Source organism: Eschrichtius robustus, chromosome 14 (assembly GCF_028021215.1).
Source record: "Eschrichtius robustus isolate mEscRob2 chromosome 14, mEscRob2.pri, whole genome shotgun sequence".
NCBI lineage: Eukaryota > Metazoa > Chordata > Mammalia > Artiodactyla > Eschrichtiidae > Eschrichtius > Eschrichtius robustus.
Window position 1 is genome coordinate 87508794 of NC_090837.1, and position 23131 is coordinate 87531924.

General features: G+C 39.4%; 1 protein-coding gene across 3 annotated transcripts in view; it reads left to right on the top strand.

Annotated features, from left to right (window-relative positions):
• SERPINB5 (serpin family B member 5) overlaps window positions 1–23131 on the top strand; it is a 67318-nt gene that overhangs the window by 27916 nt on the left and 16271 nt on the right. The window contains exons 1-2 of one of the 3 annotated variants that reach the window (XM_068562846.1): window positions 14713–14807; window positions 20717–20891. In XM_068562846.1, the coding sequence (XP_068418947.1) occupies window positions 20724–20891 (168 nt within the window). In that variant the 5' untranslated portion in view covers window positions 14713–14807; window positions 20717–20723. Of the gene's footprint in view, window positions 1–14712; window positions 14808–15959; window positions 16030–20716; window positions 20892–23131 lie in introns of those variants that run through there. The other 2 variants (XM_068562848.1, XM_068562847.1) reach the window with 2 other exon arrangements.

A 23131-nucleotide genomic window follows, 5' to 3' on the forward strand; every position in this document is an offset into this window, starting at 1 on the left:
ACTGTATATTCTGGATACAAATCCCTTATCTGGTTTGCAAATATTTAGTCCCATTCTGTGGAAGAATTTTTTGTTCTGTCTTTTTTGCTTTCTTGATGGTGTCCTTTCTAGCACAAAATTGTGATGGAGTCCAATTTATTTATTTATTTTTCTTTTATTGCTTGTACTTTTGATGTTATAGCTAAGAAACTGCTGCTTAATCCAAGGTCACAAAGATTTACTCTTATGTTTTCTACTAAGAGTTTTACAACATTTGCTCTAATATTTAGGTCAATGAGCCATCTTGAGTTAATTTTTGTATGTGGTGTGAGGTAGGGAGTCCAACTTCATTCTTTTGCATGTGGATGTATACCTCTCCCAGCACCATTTGTTAAAAAGACTGTTCTTTACCCCACTGAATTGTCTTAGTACCTGTATTAGTCAGCTTAGATTACCCTATCAAAATAACATAAACTGGGTGATTTGAACAACAGAAATGTGTATTTCACAGTTCTGGAGGCTGAGAACTTCAAGAGCAAAGTGCTGCTCCATTGGATGAATTTGTGAAACAAATTTTGGAACGTGCTTCCAAAATGTAATGGTGGAACAGGCATAGGATAGACATTCCCATTCCAAAAGGGAGATATAGGAAAGAAGAAAGGGTGATGGGTCCCAAGCTAGTCCAAAATCTAGCAAGGCAAATTCCATAAGATTTTAAGGCTTATAAACAATAGAAGTTTGTTCCTCACAGTTCCAGAGGCTGGAAGTCCAGGATCAAGGTGCCTACAGACATGGTATCAGTGAGAGGAACTGCTTTCTGGTTCATAGGTGGCTGTCTTTTCACTGTGTCCTCACATGGTAGAAGGGGCTGGGGAACTCTATGGGACCTCTTTTGTATGAGCACTAATCCCATTCATGAGGGCTCCACACTCGTGACCTGAACAACTCCCAAGGGCACCACCTCCCAATACCATCACATTGGGCGTTATGTTTCAACATGTTATTTTTTGGAAAGGGAGGCATAAATATTCAGTCCATAGCAGCTAGTTAACTCAAGTGCTTCTCTGCGTGGCAGACAATTCCGACTATATATGTGTATATATACATAATATATATAATGTTCATATATCTATGTAATGTTTTTCTTCATCATTCTAAAATTTTCTTTCACACTTGAACATTTTCTAGTACTATGAATTACTAAACATTTTGGCTCTAGGTAAGATTACCCAAAGGCACTACACAACTTAGGTGAAAATCACAGCTTATACAAATTGGATTTTAGTTATTGACAAATGTGTTATAGGTTAGAAAAGATACTGAGAATCCATGGGTAATCACTGTGACTGCCTACACCTTTCCATACACACGTTTATAATACAGTGATTTATGACATCAATAGCTTTTTCATAGCTGTTAAAAATTTTAAACTATAGCATTGTAAAGATGAGACCTAGATTTTGTTTCCTCTATGTGTTCAACCTCATATATAATCATTTGTCTCAGAGAATGCTAGAAAAAACTTATTTTCATATGCATAAAGGACTCCTGTAAGTTTGTGTTCTAGCTTTACATGATTTTTTCCATTGTTATAACACATCTAGGTATTATTTTGACTAAAATTGCAATTAGTAACTATAACACATAAATTTTTATCTAGAATATCTTCTTGAAAGCCAAAAGTATTGGTTTCTCTTCTTGTCACTTCTGCTGTGGGGTCTTAAAAAATTATAAAAACTGTATATGTTAATTGAAATACATTGGAAATATAAGACAATGAAGAGAAAAACAGAAATATCCTATAAAGAGTGGCTACTCTTGACCTACCTAAAATTATACTGCTTTGTTTACTCTCATCCTTATCATCACAGCCTGGTTCCAGAGCTTCCTTTTAGCACTACAGTGGGGTAAGGAGAGCAGGGAGGGGGGATGGGAGGTTGGAAAAAGGAGCTTGATTCCTTCAGAGCTCGGCTTTGGGTGGGAACGACCGGCCCCTGATTTGCCACACCACAGTCTTGTTCATTGGAAGGGACAGTTCTTCAGACCCTGACCAGTGGACCATCCTGGTTTCTTCTTGCCCAGGTGGGACCTCCTAATTCTTTCTAGGCCAGTTCTGGGGCTCTGCTTATTTGAATATTCTATCTCAGCTTCACAATATCTGATTTGTTGTTCCCAATTTAATTGTTTTACTGTATAAGTGAAATAAAGTCACTACTAAAATTTTAAATTTCTACCTATTTAAAGTTGCTCAAATAGATTGTTTTTAACCTTTTCAGCCTTAGGGAATAATTGCAATAATAATACAAAGACTTCCCTTGTATGTTTCACCAAGTTCTCCAAATGTTACCATTTTACCATATTGCTACATCATCTCTCTTTCCCACTTGAGAATGATCACAGACATGTTGCCCCATTACCTCTAAATATTTCAACGTGTATTTTCTCAAAGACGTTTTCTTACATATCCATAGTACGACTATCAATATCAGGGAATAACCATTAATATAATACGGTTACCTAATCCATGGACCTCATACAAAAATTTCCCATTGTCTCAAAGTCTCAATAATGTCCTATAGAGCTCAAGAAAAAAATATTTCCCACCTCCTTCCTCCCTCCCTTCCTTCCTTCTTTCTTTCCATTCGTCCTTCCACCCTTCCTTCCTTCCTTCCCTCCTTCCTTTCTTCTTTTTTCCGGTTCAGGATCCATTACAGAATCACACATCCATTCAATTAGCTGATTGGATTTTTATAAATTACCTGTATTGAGATATAATGTATATAATACAATGTACTCACTTTTTAACATGTATAGTTCAATAAGTTTTGATAAATGCATGCTTCTGAGTATCCACCACTACAATAAAGATATGGAACATTTTCATCACCACAAAAGGTTGCCTCTTCTCATCAATCTGCTGCTCCTGTTCCCAGGCAACTACTACTCTCTGTCATTATAGATTAGATTTATCTTTTCTATAGTTTTGTGCAAATGAAATTATACAGTATGTACACTTTTATGTCTAGCTTCTCTGGCTCCGTATGTTTTGAGATTCATCCATGTCGTTTCATGTCTTCACTGTTCATTTAAAAAATTGCTTAGTAGTATTCCTTTGTATGGCTATTCTAATATTTGTTTATTAATCGGCTGATGAATATTTGGGTTGTTTCCTTTTGGTTTTGCGGTGACAAAGCTGTTACAAATATTTTTGAACAAGTCTTCATGTAGACATATGTTTTCATTTCTCTTGAGTGGAATTTCTGGGTCATATGCTAAGTGTATATATTTTTTTATAGGAAACAACCAAATTGCTTTCTAAAGTAATTTTACCTTCCAATCAGCAATGTATGAGAGTTTCAGTTCCTCCACATCCTTGCCAACATTGATGTGTCCACTTGTTTTAAGTTTAGCAATTCTAAGAGTGTATAGTGGTATCTCATGGTTTTAATTTATGTTTCCCTTATCATCAATAATATTGAGCATCAGCTGATTAGATTTAAAAATCTATAAATAATAACAATAACTTTTATCATACATCAACAATATGCTAAACTATGAGCACTTTACTTGTATTAATTCATTTCATCCTCACAATAACTCTATGAGGTAGGTACTATTATCATTCCTATTTCACAGATGAAGAAACTGAGACTCAGAGAGGTCAAGCTTTTGGCCCAACTGCTTCTCTTGAATTTTGGTTCTCTCCCCGCCACCAAGCCCGTCTCCACTCCTGCCTACTTCTGATCACTCTGATGCTACTCATTCCTGAAATCTTTCCTGAATTGGAAAAATGATCTGTCTTCAAAATTAACTCATTATAACTAGCAGTTTCCCCTGCTTCTTGTATCCAGAGGCTGTATACTTCTTTCCTTTTTAACTCTTACATTCTTCCTCTCTCTTTCTTTTTAAACCTTAAGTATGGAATATTTCAAATGTATTTAAAAGTAGAGAAAATACTATAATGAACTCTCATTTTATCTGTAAAAATATGAGGTGGTATCTCTGATTGAGAAGGATTTAAAAGAATTGTAACCCTGATATAATAATCACACCTGAAAAAATTACATCTGTTTTTTTAATATCATCCGTATCCAATTAGTCTTCAAATCTCCTCTTATTATCACTATCATTATTTACAATTTGTGTGAAGCACGATCCGAATAATTGTGATTACTTGACAATTTCTTCAAATTAATAGGTTCCCCCTTGAACTCTTTTTGTCCTTGCAGTTTAATTGTTGAAGAAAATAAGTCATGTGCTCATAGAGTTTCTTGTAGTCTGGATTTTGCTGATGGAATCTCTATGGTATAAAGTTCTCTTTTATTTCTTATATTTCCTGAAATTTGTAGTTAAATCTAGATGCTTGATCGTATTCCAGTTCTACTCATTTTGGTTAAACTGCTTCGCAGGTGATGCTGTGAACTTCCATCCAGAAATACACAATGTCTGATTAAGTCTTTTTTTGTGATGGTATCAACCATTGATGATCATAGCCTAGATGTGTTAGTTTATTAGGAGTTATAAAATGGTGTTCCAGTCTTATAATTTCTTCTTTATTCATTAGCTGGAATACGCCTATCAAGAGAAAACTCTTTACCAACTATTTGGTTATCTGAGATTTGCATAGGAAAGGCAAAATAAATGTTGGGTTCTTTCTCTTTTGCATCTGTGCTCAAAACAGTTGGTTAGGAGAGTGTATATTCTTTAAGAAGAATGCAACTATAGACTGTGTTTGCTCATTTGCCAAGAATTAACCGTACAAACTCTCTTAGTACCGTCTCATCTTTGGTTTTCCTGAAGAACACGTCAATGCAAATGGAAAATTCACATCTTCTGCCAGACAATTAGCACAAAGAATAATGTGGTACTTTTCGTCTTCAAAGCATTTCAGGGCTAATTATTTCTCCCATTTCCCCAAGAAGTAGATGTTATTAACTTCATTTTAAAGATAAGAAAATGAAGACTTGAAGAAGAGATGAGAGTAACTTGCCCCAAGCTAAGCGGGCGTCACCATGAAAGATGAGAATATAATTTGTGTATGGCTTAATTTAAAGTTTCATGCCGAGGAAGAGAGATACCAGGAGAGTCAGAGAAAAGGGGAGCTAGAGACCACTGACTCAATTCTGACACCATAAGTTGTGCAGTGTGCAGAGATTCGAGGACAGTCTGGGCCATGGGGATTATCAATGAAACATTTGATGTTGTAATATCTGACGGATGGTAAGTGATGAGCAAATATTTGTCAGACGACTAAAAACAAATAATTTGCCACACTTTGCCACTATGGGTATCCATATAGCGTGACAAGGGCAGAAAGCTTTCCACTAGATCCCAACTCCTCAATGATTGTACACCAGCAGTTGGAAGACGATAGTTGTTTTTTCTCTAAGTCAGAAGTATTTAGTGTATGCTGATTACTTCTTGTATAAAGCAAAGATAGCATTTGCACTAAACTTTGAATATGCTCCGTTCAGGCTGACAGATAACATGTAATTGTGAGGCTCCATCAAACAAGAGATGATATAATTCTCGGGAAGAGTCTTCTTAACTCTGGGGTTGGCACTCAGATTTTTCATGGTAGAGATGTTGAAGTTAAAATAATGCCAGCACTTTGGAGCTGGAACATACAAAATTTGTGTTCTCCACCCAGATTAATTGCCCCAACAGCCTATATAATTGCTTAGACCTTGGATAAGATTGTCTCATTAGCACAAACACTGCTGTCTATGGTGGGAGAGTGAGGGGAAAAGCAACATAAGGTGTTTTTCAAGACGAAGAAATCCAGAAGCCTCTTTCTGACACTAGGTTTGTCTTATTAGTCACCTAAAAACACCTCCTAACCTAAAACCCATCTGATGATCTTTTTTTTTTTTAAACAAATATTTATTTATTTATTTTTGGCGGTGTTGGGTCTTTGTTGCTGCGCGCGAGCTTTCTCTAGTTGCGGCGAGCAGGGGCTACTCTTCATTGCGGTGTGCGGGCTTCTCATTGCGGTGGCTTCTCTTGTTGCGGAGTACAGGCTCTAGGCGCGCGGGCTTCAGTAGTTGTGGCACACGGGCTCAGTAGTTGTGGCTCGCGGGCTCTAGAGTGCAGGCTCAGTAGTTGTGGTGCACGGGCTTAGTTGCTCTGTAGCATGTGGGATCTTCCCAGACCAGGGCTCGAACCCGTGTCGCCCGCATTAGCAGGCGGATTCCTAACCACTGTGTCACCAGGGAAGCCCCCATCTCATGATCTTTATAATGACTTGGTAATTTATCTCCTCCTTGAAAAGACCTGCTAATACCTTCTGTGTTGTGTAGATTTTTAATTCAGGAATCAAATGCTAGGTTTGATTTATCGGGTAAGAAATCTCAGTTTAATTTGCACCTCGTGTTTCTTCTTTCTATTTAATTCTCAACTCATGTGCCAATAATCCTATTTATTGATTTTTTTTTTTTTTTAAAGGAACTGCATTCCTTTTTAGGTTTTCTTTTTCCTAACTGAAAGCTAGCCTTGCTGTTATGGCTGCTCAGCTATTAAAGGCATCCTTGTAATCTTTTGGGCAGGTAAAGAGGATGGATCTTGCCATTCTCACACAACCTCCTTCTACTCCAAATCTACTCAAAGACTCGCTCCACTTTCCTCAGGCTCCTCCTTCTCTGGCTGATGGTCTCTTCCTGTGAAGCCATGACTGGTAACAGTAGGTAAATACTAGTATGCTCATCGAATCCTGGAATACTAAGAGCTTGAAAAAAATAGGTGTAAAACACATATCAAGGACACATTATGTTACACAAGGAGAGTGAATACAGCAGCTTTGCAATACTAGCAAGTGGTGTAGCTGACAGTATAATTCAGTTTAGGGGTGTGCAAGAATCCTGGCTCCATAATAGAGGGACGTGTGGGAGTCACTATCACAGAGGGCAGCCTTGACCCTCTGCCAGTGAATGGCGCTGAGCACCGAGGGGCAGGACTGGGCTTGATTCTAACCAAGTGAGCAGGATGGTGGCTCAGCTTGTGGTGAGTTGTCACTTCCCCTTCAAAATCTCCTTTGAAAAGAAAAGTGATAATAAAAGTGGAAGGTATTTTCTTTGTTTCATTAATTTTCTTCCATTCTTGACGCCATATTTATTTAAAAGAAAAATTTTTTTAAGCATTAGAGGGCAGTGTGGTATTTGAACAGGCTTAGTGTTTTGAGTCTGAGATCTGGGTGTGAGCTGGACTCTATCTCCTACTATTTGTTATTTAAATTTCTTGTTTTTGTATCCATTCGGCCAGTCTGTGTCTTTTGGTTAGAGCATTTAATCCATTTACATTTAAATTTCTAATATCACTTTCCTCACTTGTAAAATTGGAATTATAGTCCATAACTGACTTTGAAAGAGATAATATACATACAATTTCTGTGGGGAAAAGGCTGGGTATGCAATAAAAACCTATGAACTGCAAAGCATCAAAATATAAGTCGTCATAGTGATAGTAATGAAAAATGTCCATTATTTAATATGAAATATTAGAGTCCCCTCTTCCAGGTCTTCATCCTCCTCTCTCACTACTAGTAAATTCCACTTTTATTTTTGTTTTTCATATTTATTCCTTTGTTGTTGCTCTTTGCTGTTTACAAGACACCCAGACCTAAATGTAGAAAGTGGAAATTTCACATGAATTGTGTATGTATGTATGTGTGTGTGCTTGTATGTGTGTGATACAGTCAATTCTTAATTTCTCTCAAGTTTTAAGACTATCAGTTTTTCTTCCAATTAAAATAAAATCTACCCCTTTTTCCTTATGTTTACTATATGGGAAAAATAATCTCTCTGAGATTTATAACTTCTCTACAGTTTTTAGAGAGTAGAAATCATGATAGTTAATATTTACTGGACATTTATTGGTGGCAGGCACTATTCTAAGCACTTTACATGTATTATCTCATTTAATTCTCATGAGGAGTTGCTAATGTCACCCCCATTTTACAGATGAGGAGACTGAGGCAAAGGGAGATTTAGTAGTTTGCTCAAGGCCATGGAGTCGGTAAATGGCAGAGCTGGGAACCAGGCAGTCTCAAGTCAGAATCAACACTACTGGGACTTCCCTGATGGTCCAGTGTTTAGGACTTGGCACTTCCACTGCTGGGGGCTTGGGTTTGATCTCTGGTCAGGGAACTAAGATCCCACAGCTGTGCACTGCTCAGCGTTATTGGATGGCCTCTGTCGGTGTGTAATCTTCCAGAAGCTTGTAATTTTGAAAGCACGAGCTGTGAACAACCAGTTCTGAACTACTGGGAGGATTTCTGATTCCAGGGCCTAGACCCATCGAATCACGGTCTCCAGGGGTTTGGGTCTGGGAATGTGCAATTTGATCGTACTTCCTCTCCTGATTCCCCACTCCCCACCCCTACATGATTCTGAGGCACGATGATGTTGAAGAACCAGTAGCATAAATATTTTGATCTAATTGGGTAAAAAAGAAAACTTTGATTTACCTACTATAATTTTTAATTCTTTACGTTCCTAAATATTCAAACAGCAACTTTCTTTCTTGGAAGTGGACACCATTTCCTTTCATAATGATCACTGTCTGCACCACACCATTGTTATAAATAATTTATTGCCTTCTACTACTAGACATCCTCTCACGTGTCCGTTTACAAATTTAAGATGTTTATTTAATGTTTAGTGTGCAAAGCACTGCGTGAGTTCTAAGGGATGTATAGATAAATAAAACGTGGTCCTGCTCTCCATGTGGCTTAGGGTCTAGGGAGGGACCAGGCTCAAATGCACATAAGAAGTGGGTGTGTATGAAGGGGTACAAGTACAGAACGGGGCACAGTGAAGAAATGTCTGGTCTCAAGTTTTTCAGTGAATGGATGTGGAGCTACAACAAGCAAATCACAGAGTCCTCCAGGTGTGGGAACAAGAGGACACTGGATGGAAGGAATCACCCTTAAATCCCATCTTAGGAGGTAGAGACCAGGACTTAACAGTTCTCATCTGAAGAGCCTGCCATGGGGCCTTACATACTACAAAGTGTAGGTTGATTCATACGTTTCTTCCTCTTCCCCCAAATTCTTTGGAAGCCTCCTTGAGAATTTCCTCCCGTTCCATGTGAAGCTAGTTGACTTCATGTTTTTGAGACGTGTGAATTCTTACATTCTCTCTCTCATTTAAGCGGTCCTGTCATCACATAGGACTAATGCTTATTAGAGGAAGGAGTATTTCTTATATCCCACGTAATATAGCCCACACTCCTCATTAAATGGGTACATTTAATCTCAAATTAAACACAGGACTATGGTGTTTAATACAAGTGTGCTTATTAAGAGCACTGCCTGGATTTAAATCTGGTTCCACCATTTACTAACGTTGGGACCCGGGGGAAGTTACTCACCAGCCCTGTGCCTCTGTAGTTTTTTCCTTTTCAGTTATAAAATGGAATAAAAATAGAACTTATGTAAAATGGTTATGACAAGGCGTGTAGTTAAAGGTCTTACTCATATCGCTTGTAAACATGTGCACACAAGACACTGTGGGCTTAGTTTTCGCCAGGTGCAGACAAGGGATTTGGTTATTTATTTATTTATTTATCTATCTATTTATTTTTTGGTAACAGCTTTATTGAGATATAGTTCACATACTGTACAATTCATCCATTTAAAGCATACAGTTTAGTGACTTTTAGTATATTCACAAAGTTGTGAATTAACTTTTAGTATATTTAGTATATTCACAAAGTTGTGAAATAACCATTCTCATGATTAATTTTTATAACATTTTCATCACCCCAGAAAGAAACCTTATGCCCTTTAGCAACACTGCCTATTTCCCCTAGTCTCCACCCCGAGTCTAGGCAACTACTAATCTACCTTATATCTCTATAGATTTGCCTATTCTGGACGTTTCCTTTTAAAAGCATATTATGCTTCTTTCTCTTAGTGTAGTATTTCCAAAGTTCATCTACATTGCAGCATGTATCCGTAATTCATTCTTTTTGTGGCTGAAAAAATTCTATGGTATGGATATACCATATTTTATCCATCTGTTCATCAGTTGATGGACATTTGAGTGAGACAGGGATTTGGACTTGGTCACAGCCAGGTTTCCTTCAGAGTTGACCATCGCTTCTCCTTGAATGCTTTATTGCATCAGGTAGTGAGGCAGAGATCACAGTGGTAACTGAGTCAGCACGTGGGCTGGTGCTGTGGAAGAGGAGGAAGAAGGAGGAGAAAGAGGGCCAGGTGTGCCCCACCTGTGCTCCCTTCCTGCTGGGGGATCCTGTGCCCCAGACCCTCGGGCTCCATCTTCCCTGACCTGGCTCATCTTGAAAGGGTCGGGGTTGCTTGCTGGTCTGGGGTGTGACATCAGCTTCTGCTGGGCCACTGAGCAGTCCTAGACCTCATCAAGGGAAACTCTGGAATTGCTAACTTCTTAAGAAGCACAACTTTTTTTTTTTTTTTTAAACCTGTGTATCCCTTTATTAACAACTAAAATAGAAGGTATCTATTGTAATTGGCTGATGGGAGATTTATTATGCGAAGGCCCAGTTGTGGCAGACAGCTTTTGGAAAGTAACTTGTCAAGAAACATAACCTTTGACATATATACACTAATATGTATAAAATAGAAAACTAATAAGAACCTGCTGTATAAAAAATAAATAAAATTCAAAAATTCAAAAAAAAAGAAACATAACTTTTTAGTCATAGAAATGACATATGATGATTGTAGGAAATTTGGAAGATACAGGAAACTATAGACAGAAAATAAAAATACTCTTTAATTTCATTAGCCAGAAATAACTACTGTTAAAATTATTTTATGCATTTTCTTTGCCCTCTAAGTACACACACACACGTAATTTCTTAATATAAATCATACAACCTTAAGTGCATTACGGCATGAAACAAAAGTTTCCATATACATATTTAATATATATATATATTTAACCTACTCTTAGACAACTTAATTTTGTGAGTATTAGTCTTAGAAAACATTTTTTTAGTTATTTGCTTATTGATGGACATTCAGCTAGTTTCTAGTTTTTCTGTTATTAATAATACAAACATGGACATTTCTGTAGATTAATCACTGACCTTATCTGTAATTATTTCCTTAAGACAGATTTCTAAAAGCTGTATTATTGGGTTGAAGGAGATGATTACTAATAAGGTAACATATTGCTAAATTATTTCCAAGAAGAGTTGACCAATGTACATTCCTACCAGTTGTATTGAAATTCTTATTTCTACTGGATATTTTGGAAAGGTTGCATTTTGATTCTTCTATTTGTTCCTTTTGTCCTATAAGAATTATATAAGAAAAGAAAATGGTAACATAGTGTATATATGCAAATATTTGAACAGCTGAATGTGAAGTCACCAGATCGTATAGCTCTGTTACCTCAGGAATTAAAACCCAGTCATTAATGAACTAATATGTTTAATTTTTATTTCATTTTTATGTCACATCCCAATGTATTCCATACTATCCATTTTCAAGAGTAATTGAGCTCTGTTTGGTTAGGTAAAGGCAGGCTTTCACTCTTTGACCTTTACATCCTAAAGGAACATAAGGACAATGAGTCCAACCCCTCCCTCCCTTTTAATGTGAAGGATTCCGTGGTCCAGAGAAGTTAAATATTTTGCCGATGATTAACACCCAGTGAGCAGTGGAGTGTGGCTCAGAATCAACTCCGAGATGCATTCTCTTTCCCACACTGTCATCCTCTCTTTTCTCTACATCCATCAACCAAATCTAAGTGATGTGAATTTTCTGCTTGGATTTTGCCTTTACACACAGTATTAAGGATTTTAAAGGCAAATTATGCCACTTATGCCATCTGGTTGTCTGTGGTTTATCTCTGGATTCCTGATCTTTATTTTTTTCACTTAGCTTTTTTCCCCCTTAAGTTTGCATCTTAGTAAAATTTCATGTACATTAGCAGAATTCATGTAAATTATTTTCCAGAAAAGGTTGCTGTTTAATATAAAATTTCTTCTAGATGGAATTTTAGGCTTCTCAAACACTAGATGATGATAAGACAGGAAGTATGAAAACATGTTAAGCTGTTGGATTCTCGAAATGGACATAGTCAGGGTTAAGGATTATAAATCTGGGGTTTTGGAAACTTTTTTTCTATCTCAGAAACTCTAAGGTGAAGTTGCCTTATCTTTCCTGACTCAGTTTCTCCACGTGCGGAAAGGAGATTATAGTCCTCAGTGAGTAGAGGGGAGCCTTTATTGTGCAATTTCTGTAATTTGTTGAAAACGTGTAAGATTCGGGTTATTCCTCTGTTGTACGGGAGAGCTGTCATAAGCGTCGGTGGGAAGAACACTGATCAGTGGGAAAAAAAAAATCCACTTGATGATTTGTAGGTATTTGGGGAGGGTGCTTAAGAATTTGCGGCTGAAATTCATCTTCTTGGAAGAGAAGAGAGAGAGGGAGAAAACCACTCTAAGCGTGCTGTAACAAAGCTCCTCTGAGTCATTCTGGGAGTGGTTGGGTGTACCAAGCCACCGCCGCCAGAATGCTGAGCAATCAAGTTACAACATTTGGAGTATTTCAACCTACAGGTAAAGAAAAGCACAAACAAAACAGTCTCCTAGGTTATTAAATATTTGAGCTGATGATTACTGTTGTTGATCTAGAGGAAATTATTGCTTGATAAAGCTGTATGATGAATGAATGACTAATTCATTTTTTGAGCTGTATTTCGTCCCTCCCACACACAAAATCTACTCTTTTAAATACAAAGTCAATAACATGTTTTGGTTTTTTTTTGTTGTGGCACATAAAAGAGAGAGAAGACAATTATAGATTCGTTTTGGAATTATAAAGCAAATGCTTCTTCCTACAAACAGTTATGTCATTTCCCACTAAATATTTTTAAAGAAACATTTATTTTCAAGAGTCAGAGTTACGTTCAGGCTTCCTTGGGTATTGCTGAATTCCTGTCTCTGGAAGTGTTTCTGCCCGGGTTAGACAAGCCCTGAACAGGAGAGTTGAAAAGGGAATTCAGACATCAAAAGAGAGAGTGGACAAAGATTTCTGATTTAAGTGCAAGTCTCTTTAAATCTTTGGGACACAGTAGCAAGCAGGTACCAGGTGTTCAATAAAATATGGCAGTGAATTAAATGTGAATATCCTGCACCAGCCTTTTGGCCATTATGATTATTCCCTGAGCCTGCGCCTGCCTGGAGAATAGGCGAAATGCTGATAATAACTACATGCTATGGGCCAGACACTTTATGTGCATTGTCTCTTCGTGTATATATGTGTCTCATTTTACAGATGAGGAAACTGAGGCTACTGAGGTTAATCACTTTGCCTAGGATTTCTCAAGCAGTGAGTTGTAGAGTCAGTTTCTAAATTTATGATTCGGCCCGTTTAAACCCACGTTTCCACACCACAGCTGGATAGTGTCATTTTCGAGTGGTATCCTGCCCACATCACCCTGTTATGACCTTCTTACCTCTACTTGCTCCCCTGATGCCTAAAATTCTACTTTAGGAGTTCAACTCATTTAGTTTATGACTTTGATCCTGGTTCATAATAAAACACCCAGGGCATGGAGAGAAGGGAAGCTATTAGTCACTCTTAGTTTAGCAAAATGAGTGGCTCCCTTTCATTTAGTCGACAAGCATTAATTGACTGCACATTGTCTATCAAGACCATACCAAGTGTTGGCATTACAAAAATGAATGAGGCTTGGTCCTTACCTTCAAGATTCTCGTAGCGAGATAGAGGAGATCGTACAATAAAATAGATTATTATGAGACAATGTGGGAAATGAACAACAGGGAATATTAAATGAGCACAGCAGATAAGTAATTGGCTCAGTTTCAGGTCCTTTTCTGGAGAACAGATTCGGTAGGAAGGGAGGAGTTCCCACTGAAAGAAGGAGCTGCAGGAAGGCAGGAAAACTCTGGAATATGCAAACAGCAGACTTCGCAAAGAGATTCCAGGGCAAAATAATCCTTTATTTTTCAAAGGCTTTTTTTTTTTTTTTTTTTTTTGATGTGGACCATTTTTAAAGTCTTTAATTTATTAACAACAAATTTGTTTAGTCTTTATTGAATATTGTTTCTGTTTTATGTTTCGGTTTTTTGGCCGAGAGGCACGTGGGATCTTAGCTCCCCGACCAGGGGTAGAACCTGCACCCCCTGCATTGGAAGGCAAAGTCTTAACCACTGGACCGCCAGGGAAGTCCCTAAAGCTGGGTAATCCTAATCACAATATTTTATTGGGAACCCCATCAACAATTTGTCCCATCAATTTGGTGTTACATATTCTGCTAAGTATAATGTATTTAATTTGTATATTCTTTACTTTCTTTTGTGATCACCTTTCTGTTTAATAGGTAGCTAGCTACCTCTTCGGCATCTAGCAGAATGAGCCATGGAGGTGAGGGTGCTTTCTTTGGCACCACCATACTTGAAAAGTACGAATTATTACGACCATCACATATTCCTTCTATTTTATATAATATTTCACCTTCCGGTCCCACGTGGGCTACTAGGGTTGCCCTTCTGTATGTATGCGTGTATTCAGCCTAAGGCACGATCCGCCGACAGCCCTGTCCTGCCTGAGCATGTTGCAGGCCTTTAGAAGCTGTGCAGACAACAGCAACTTCAGCGTGAATCATTTTTTCCAATCACGGACAAGCTGCCAAGAGGCATGAGTAAGGGCCAGGGCAGAAGTGGGAGGGACGGAGGGAGGGGAGGGAGGGCGTGGTCACAGTGGGCGTGGCCTCGGTCGGCGTTCAGGTGAGCAAGCAGCCTGCCTCTGCCCCACATCGAGGTCCTACCGCATCTGGTTTTCCTTTTCCCTGGCCGTGCGATCGCTGTAACTTCAGGTAAGCAAAGTGCAAGTAGCAAGGTGGTGATTTCCCTCTTTTTGGCAAGTCTTAAAAGAAAATAGTTCTTTGAGATGGTGAACACAGTGGGCAGAATGGCTTATTTTCAAGAGTAGGCTGTCAGCTTCAGTACGCCTGTCGCCCCCTACATGGGCAGCATTTCCAGCGCCCAGCCCTTTGGGAACCAGGCATGCCGTGTAGGGAGCAAAATCACTTAAAAGCACAAGGCAAGAGCATGAAGAAACAGCATGGCCGGGAGGTTTTGGTGTTGGGAGGGCCCCACAGTGATTCGCGGAGGAGAGAGTATTTCCGAGGACGTTTCCAGCCCTACCTTGGAACTCAGAGTGAGTTTTGCGGAGCTGGTTTCGGAAAGGGTGCGGTGCCGCAAACCTGAAGAAAGGGGAGACGCGCAGGAGTGTCGGGCTCACCTTCTTGGGCTGGCACTGTGGGCTGAGATTCAGACTTCAGAACTGCTGTTCTTTTTGGCATTTTAAAGCATCCAGTGGGTGTCCATTTACTTGCAACTGCGTTCTTCCAGGCAGGAAGTATCCTCCCTCCCTCTTCCTGGGCTTCGAGATACTTGAAGCAAATTACAGATTTCAAATGTGTGTTCTTGGACGACTTTTCGAATAGGTTGGCTCATAGTTTCTTCCTCATAGAAGCTACTGTTTTGATGGCTTTCTTTAAGCGTGTCACCCTAAAGAGCAATTTAACAGGCCAGGCTGTTCTGTAGGCTCGTAATCAGATGAGGCTCAGATTCACAGAGCTGAGGGGTCTTATACATCCTTCGGCTCACATCTCCCCCACCCCCCATTTTGTGGAGGAGGAGGAGAGGCTCACGGAGGAGAAGGGGCGTCCAAAGTCCCCTGGCTTATATGGGGCGGGATGAAGTGGAATCCAAGTCTTCAAACTCACGGCTCCTGGACTTTCCCAGGTCACCATGAGTTTTCTTAACAGCTTTGTCACCCCTACATTACTGAAGAGGTTTTGAATAGAATTGGGTGCGTCAAAACCTCCGTCCCCACCAATATATGCAGGTGTTTGGTGGGTTCCTGGATGGGTGGAGAGATGGAAGCTTGTCTGAAGAAAGGATTCTCTACGTGTGAGTCAGCGGGTTTATATCTTTGCTTCTTAGCACCTGAATTCTGCCACTTCAGTCCCTCTGGGTTGTGGGTTCACTTTGAAGGTATGAAGTCTCAGCAATCTTGGTCATCCTGGCATGGTGAGTCTGGCCCTGTTTTACTGTTTTAGGCAGCGGTGGGATGGCTCAGTGGTCAAGATCAGCCTTCCAACCAGAAGGGAGCAGATACGATGGCTCAGAATATCTGAGCAAAGCAGAGGCTCCCCTGCCATTGGAAATTAAGCAGTTGATCTTATTACTAAGAGCCACATTGTCCTTTCCCGCTGACAAAGCACTTTTCATGTACATTTACTCATTTCATCACCTCATTAATCCTCATGCTATTCTTTCACATGGCAGAAGCTGCAGGATCTCCTATTTTCTTGATCTGCCTCTGACTTTTTTCCTTGTGAGGTTAGAAAGTGAGCAGCACAGACTATGTTTTTAGACATTCCATTGTAGTTGTTGTAATAGGCAAAGGTATTGCCTAAGGATTGTTTCCACCAAATGGTCTACAGATGAAAAGTTTGGGGAATATTGGCTTAGATGCATTAGAAAACATTAGAAAATCTTGATGCAGGGGCCAGTGAGCACCTGTGAGTCGAGAGAATTGACCTCCCCACGCCTCCTCACACCCCGGTGCACATGTCTGCATTCATCTGGGGACTGCTTGCTGTCTCTGAACTAGCAGTTCTCTGGCACACATTTTTGCATGGCTAACTCTTCCTTATTCTTTAGGATGCACCTGTAGTGCGACTTATTTGATGTCACTGTCTCTGAGGAGAGCTCACTGAGATTTCTACTATGAGTGCGCTGTCTCCCCTAAGGGCTGCATGATAACTTGTGCCCCCATCAAAACACCCATCACACCTACAGCACATATCATGCCACTAGGTGACAGCTCTTCAGAGGCAGGAACCATGCTATGTTCACCTTTGATTTGTTCATGTCTAGATCGGGTGCCTGACACGCATTATTAGGTACTCAGTTAATACTTATTAAATGAAAGCAATATAAGATTGATAGTTTGCAACACAAAGAGTGGAAAGAGAACATGAGTTTCTGCCAGTTGGAAAATCAGGAAAAAAAAGTTTTGTGTTGATTTAAAAAAAAGAAAACATGTAAGAAAAAAAAAAGAAGAAAACATGTAAGGTATCTTGGTATCTCTAAAGGGGTAATCCAGGACACGTAGGATTTTTGGAACTCTAAAGACTCCTGAGAGAACAAATGTCAGCAAAGACACAATTACCAAGAAGGAAGGTGATACGTGTGGTCAGGAGCTACCAGGCTGGAACGTAGAAGAGTGAGTGCCAGGTCTGGTTTGACCACTCTCACTCCCCGAGCGGGTGGCCTGGGAGAATCACTTCGTCTCTGTGTGCCTCCCTTTCCACACCTGTAAACTGAAGAGATGGGGCCAGACTAAATCCATCCAAGTTCTTGTCCCCCTTTAAAGGTTTATGGCTTTAGGATGTATTGCAAACAATAAAAACAAAACAGGCAAATTTACAATTAAACTCTTACAACTTCTTGTTGTTTGTTTGTTGCATTTCTTTGTTGTTTGTTTATTACTACTTAAACTTTCATTTCACGTTTCCCTGATTAAAAGTGGCTTTTAAACATTTAAGTCAATAAAAGATGTGGTGTTTTCTATGTTGATGCTGTAAATGAAATTCTCCTTACTTGTTCTAATCATTAGAAGATTTTCATGAAAATGAGAGAAGTTATCTCTGTAACAATGGAATAATACAATGAAAAGAATCTGCAGCGATTTTAGCACCCTGAACAGGTCATTAGATATGTAAATTTACTACGCAGGAATTGCTAATCTTTACTCTTGTACCCACAATTTTTATAGCATTTGCTCGTGCAAAATGGTCTGCATAGGAACCTGACCCATTTTCCTGGGTGTGTATTGCTAAAGTTGCTGAGATTTGTTTAAATGCTTCATCTTGCACCACAGTGAGGTGGTAGTTGGCTGTGGCCAAAATCATCCCTTGAACTATCTCAGACCAAATCAGCTTTACAGTGTTTTTAGGTCACTTGCCACTAATCACCAAGCAACTGATTAGATTTACCAGGCAATATTTGATTGATTACATAGTTGGTGATCATTTACCCCTATAGACACCTCAGATGTTAGGTGTGCCCTGACTTACATTCTCCAACAGGGACTGAATCTAAGCCTTGAATTGCAACTAAGTGTTAATTATATTGTGTAATATATAATATGTATGTATATATATATATATTACATATAATATATAATATGTAATATATATGTAACTGTACTTAAAGCCACCATGATCTTGTATTCACATAGAGCCATTTAGAAGAAACGCATTGCAAAATGCTATAATGAATGAAGGAATAATACTTCAGTGGAACAAAACGGCATTTCCTTACACTTTGATCCACTTCTGGGATCCACTTTTAGGTGTCTGCCGTCAAACTCCCTCAGCAGATTACTCCAAGGCCTTAAAAACACAAAAGACATCAAACTTCAAAGTTTGTTATAAATGATGCAAAATTATTCTAATTTCTCCTCCTGGGTGGTTGGAAATATGGGCTGGGAAGAACTACTTGGGCTTGTTAAAACATAGTTGGTATGTTTTCATACTATCATTGGTGTGGTTAGGCCTTGAGTTGTTGAAGCTTTGAGAAGTTCGCAGGGGTTTGGGTTTAGGTTTCTCTGTTTGGTGAAGAAATACCTCATTTAGGCTTTTCTATTTGGTAGAGAAATAGCTCCTGTTGAATTTTAGTCATAGATGAACTCAGCATTATCAGTGTTAAACTTGCTGCTGGAGAAAGCCAGTTTTCTTGTCCTGAAAGTCTGTTTGGGATTCCCAAACAGACTTTTAGGAAGTTTCTTTTAATTTCCCTGTGGTGGACACATACTTCTGTTTCTGTCTCATTGCCCTCTGCCTTCCTCATGCCGGTCTGCTTCCCCTGAGAGTTCACTCTCATCTCATGGCCCCCAGCTCTCCCCAGATGAGAGAGCATAAGGTAGTAGGCCTTAAAGAAATGTAAGATGCCTGCCCTGACTTCAGGTTACCTTATTGTAGGTGCGTAGTGAGAACACTGAGTTCACTTAGCTGTACTTTTTGGACAAAGGAGGAAGCAGCCATTGGAGATGACCAGTGAGCATGAACGGGTCAACAAAACTTTTTTTTTTTTTTTTTTTGCTAATGAGCTTGTATTTACAGATTCCAAGATATATTATAATCTTTTTGATTCCATCCTACACACAAGCCACATGTCCCATAAAAGGGAGAATTCCAAAGAACTATTTGAAGATCAAGGGCCCATTCCTTGATCTTATTCTCACGTCTTTGCATTTTGAATTTCTGTTCAGGTATAAGGTGCAAAATTGAGATCCTATTCATGCATTCGACTGTAACACATCCTTGAGTCCCGACTGAGGGAAGCCCTCTGTCTTGAGTGGTGATGCTTTGTCTGGCACCGGGGAGCACATCCTTCCTGACGACCTTCAGTGTCACGTCTTCTAGGGGTAATGAGAACGAGAGTTCTCAGACAAGACCAGAGGCTCACTGCTGCTATTTCCACTTTACCCGGCTCCGTATTTTTAGATGAAGCTGCCCTCTCTTTTCTTTAGCTCCCATGTTACTTGTTCCACTGTTCACATGGCATGGCATTCTGCTTATTTGTATACATATCTGCCCAAAGAGGTGGAAAACTCAGAGAAAGGGAGGGGGTACTCAGGTGATCCTTATAATACTTTTCGTAGTGTCTTCCACATAGTAGATAATGTACTAACAACAAAAACAATAATAGCTATTATTTATTAAATATTGCTATGTGCCGGCTGCCCTACTAAGGCATTACTTACTTTATTAATCTTGTAGGGCTGCTGTAACAAAGTACCACAAATTGGGTGGCTTAAAACAGTGGAGATTTATACTCCCACAGTTCTGGAGGCCAGAATTCTGAAATTAAGGTGCTGTCAGGGCCTTGCTCTCTCAGCACGCTCTAGGGGAGAATCTGTTCCGTGCCTTTCTCTTGCTTCTGGTGTTGCCAGTGAACTTTGGTGTGCTTGGCTTGTAGAAGCATTGCTCCAATAATCTCTACCTCTGTCGCCATATGGTGTTCTCCCTTGTGTCTTCACATCATCTTCCCTCTGCACGTCTGTCTTTGTGTCTTTTCCCCTGTTCTTAAACAGACACCAGTCATATTGGGTTAGGGCCACCCTGATGACCTCTACTTGATTCAATCTGCAAAGATCCTATTTCCAAATAAGGTCACATTCACAGTTACCCAGAGGTGGGACTTCAACCTACCTTTTGGGCGGGGGCGGGGGTTGGGGGGACACAATGCAGCCCATAACACTTACTAAATATTAACTTGAATCACACAAAACTGCTGTGATTTGACTATTTTTGATCTACAAAAAAGTCAATTTTGTATGCTTTAACCTAAATCCTAACTGAAACAATATGGATAAATAAAACCAACTGATTTTGATCAGTGCTGTCCATTGTTCTGACCACGTGCAGAGGCCATCATAGCCAAGTGGGCTCGAATTTGAAGATTCCGGGCAGAGCTGTACACACAGAGGACCTCACATGTTGGGTGTTCAGATCTTAGGACATTTGTGCAGGAGTTTCTTTACCACTGGCTTTTAAATTTGCATTTACTGAAAGTTCCTTCCTTCCTCTCTTCTACCCAAGACCATGACTTTGTTTGACTAGAATTCTTATTGCGTTGGCAAAATGCAGTTGAGAACACTTTAAGGATGATTTAGAAATAACCTCACTCTTGTCCTTTGTTCTAGGCCCACAATGGATGCCCTGCGACTGGCAAATTCGGCTTTTGCAGTTGACCTGTTCAAACAACTGTGTGAAAAGGAGCCAGCGGGCAATGTCCTCTTCTCTCCAATCTGTCTCTCCACCTCTCTGTCACTTGTTCAAGTGGGCGCCAAAGGTGACACAGCAAACGAAATTGGACAGGTAAGCCCCATGCCTTGTTTCTGCTTTGAGTGGAAGCAAAGTTATAAGAACACACAGGTGGTGCCTGGGGAAAAAGGAATGAGGCTCTGTGGTCAGAATTGCTCAGGAATAAGAGTTTCGCCATTTCCAGCACTCTCTTAATCTATTTTTAAATGTGAAAGCTCATTTATCTGTCCTGCAACCCATGTTTAGAACAGGTACTATGTTGTTGTGGAGAACGCGGGGATCTGCTAGGCAATCACGAGTTTTCCACTAACAAGTGGCCTTTGGCAAGTCACCTGACATCTTTCTACCCGTTATGTTGTAAGCATCAATCAAGATGATGTTTGTTAAATGTTCCACTGCAAATATCCTGACCAGAAAGAGTGTAAATCTACACCCCCGTCTTACGCACGAAATGTATTTACAGCATCATCCTTTATATTAAAATGCAGCCTGAACTATATTCTACTCTATAATATATTCTACCCTATTCTATATCCTTATTGGATAGATAGAATATATCCATGTTTATTTCAATACAGAAATAATGTTTGAAATTATCTACCTTTAAGTAACATGGATAAATAAGAAGATGGATTGTGCGTACTTATGTTTTAGAATACTCCCTGGGATTTGAATATCCCATTTGAGAAGAATGGGCTAAGATGATGTTTTACACACACACACACATACGCATGCACGCACACGTATATAGGAGTATGTATATATATGTGTACACATATAAATAAAAAAATTTTTAAGAATCCCTTTTTGGCTATGGTTTACTATCTTTGTAAAGTTCTTAGACCTTCAAATGAGATGATTTTCTATACTGTTACATTTTAAGTCCTTATTTACTTTTATTATTTAAAAAAAATTGAGGTATGATTGACATGTACCATTATATTAGTTTCAGGTGTACAGTATAATGATCAATATTTGTATATTTTGCAAAATGATCACCACAGTAAGTCTGGTTAATGTCTGTCACCATACACAGTTACAAAAAAAATTTTTTTTTTATGATGAGAACTTTTAAGATCTACTCTCCTAGCAACTTGCAAATATACGGGATTATTAATTATAGTCACTATGCTGTACATTGTATCCCCATGACTTATTTTATAACTGGAAGTTTGTACCTTTTGACCTCCTTCCCATTTCGAGCAGCTCAGCCTCTTACCCCCTACCCGCCAATCCTCGCCATTTACCTTTAGATAATAAGTGAAAACCCTTCTAATTCCGTTCCATTATTATTCTTCCATTGATCATTCCAGTTCAACAGAATCTCTCTTTTCATGAGCTCATAAGCATTTAAAAAGGGAACATCTTTTATCTATAAACCCCCAGAAAATATGACCCACAAAATGTTATTTGTGTCAGGATGGCAAATTTACGCTTGAAACTGAGTGGGACTTGAGAAGGAAACTTCCTTTGTGGGAAGAGGAGCTGCACCTTTTCATCTGTCCTCCTCTTTCAACTCCACCCCACAATCCCTACCCCATCTCTCACTCCTCATTTCTCATCTCCCACTAGAGAAGAGATAGAAAAGAGGACTTCCTGGTAGTGGGTCTGTTCCTCAGTAATAACAACAAAGGTCTTTTCAGTACATGCAATTGTTTCCCCACAGTGGTTACGTGGGTTCTTTAATTTTCTGGTCTTTTTGCCTGTCATTAGGCATGAGGGTTATGTGCAGCCTCGGACCAGCCAATTTGACCCTGCACTACGGAGGTTGTGTGACTCGATGGTGCAATGTGCCCATTTAGTGATCACCTGAGGTGTGGCATCAGGGCATGGTTCTTATGAGTTAGGAGTGAGGAGAAAATCACCTTATCCTGACATCATGTTTTGGGCACCATGGAGCAGAGGAGATGCTGAGCTATTGGTTGAAACAAAAGAAAAGTTAGGAAAAAAATAAAAGGATTTAGGTCTTACAGAAGATAGCATCCTAGTTTTAAGTGGCTTAGGGTATTACTATAAGAATACTTATTAACATTTTGAATCCATACGATATTTTAGGTGTCTTAACCTATAATATCTGTAATCCTCATAGCTTCTCAGAAGAGTAGGTGTTCTCAGTTCATTTTACAGAGGGGAAAGTACAGTTCTGAAGAGTTGGGCAAGATGACATTTCTAGTAGGTACAGGGCGGGATGCAAAGGCTACCTAACTGTAGCCCATCGATGGCATGGCAGCTGCCTACCATAAATGACATATCAGCCCATTTGGCGCTTGTTAGAGCAACTAAAGGGACTGGAT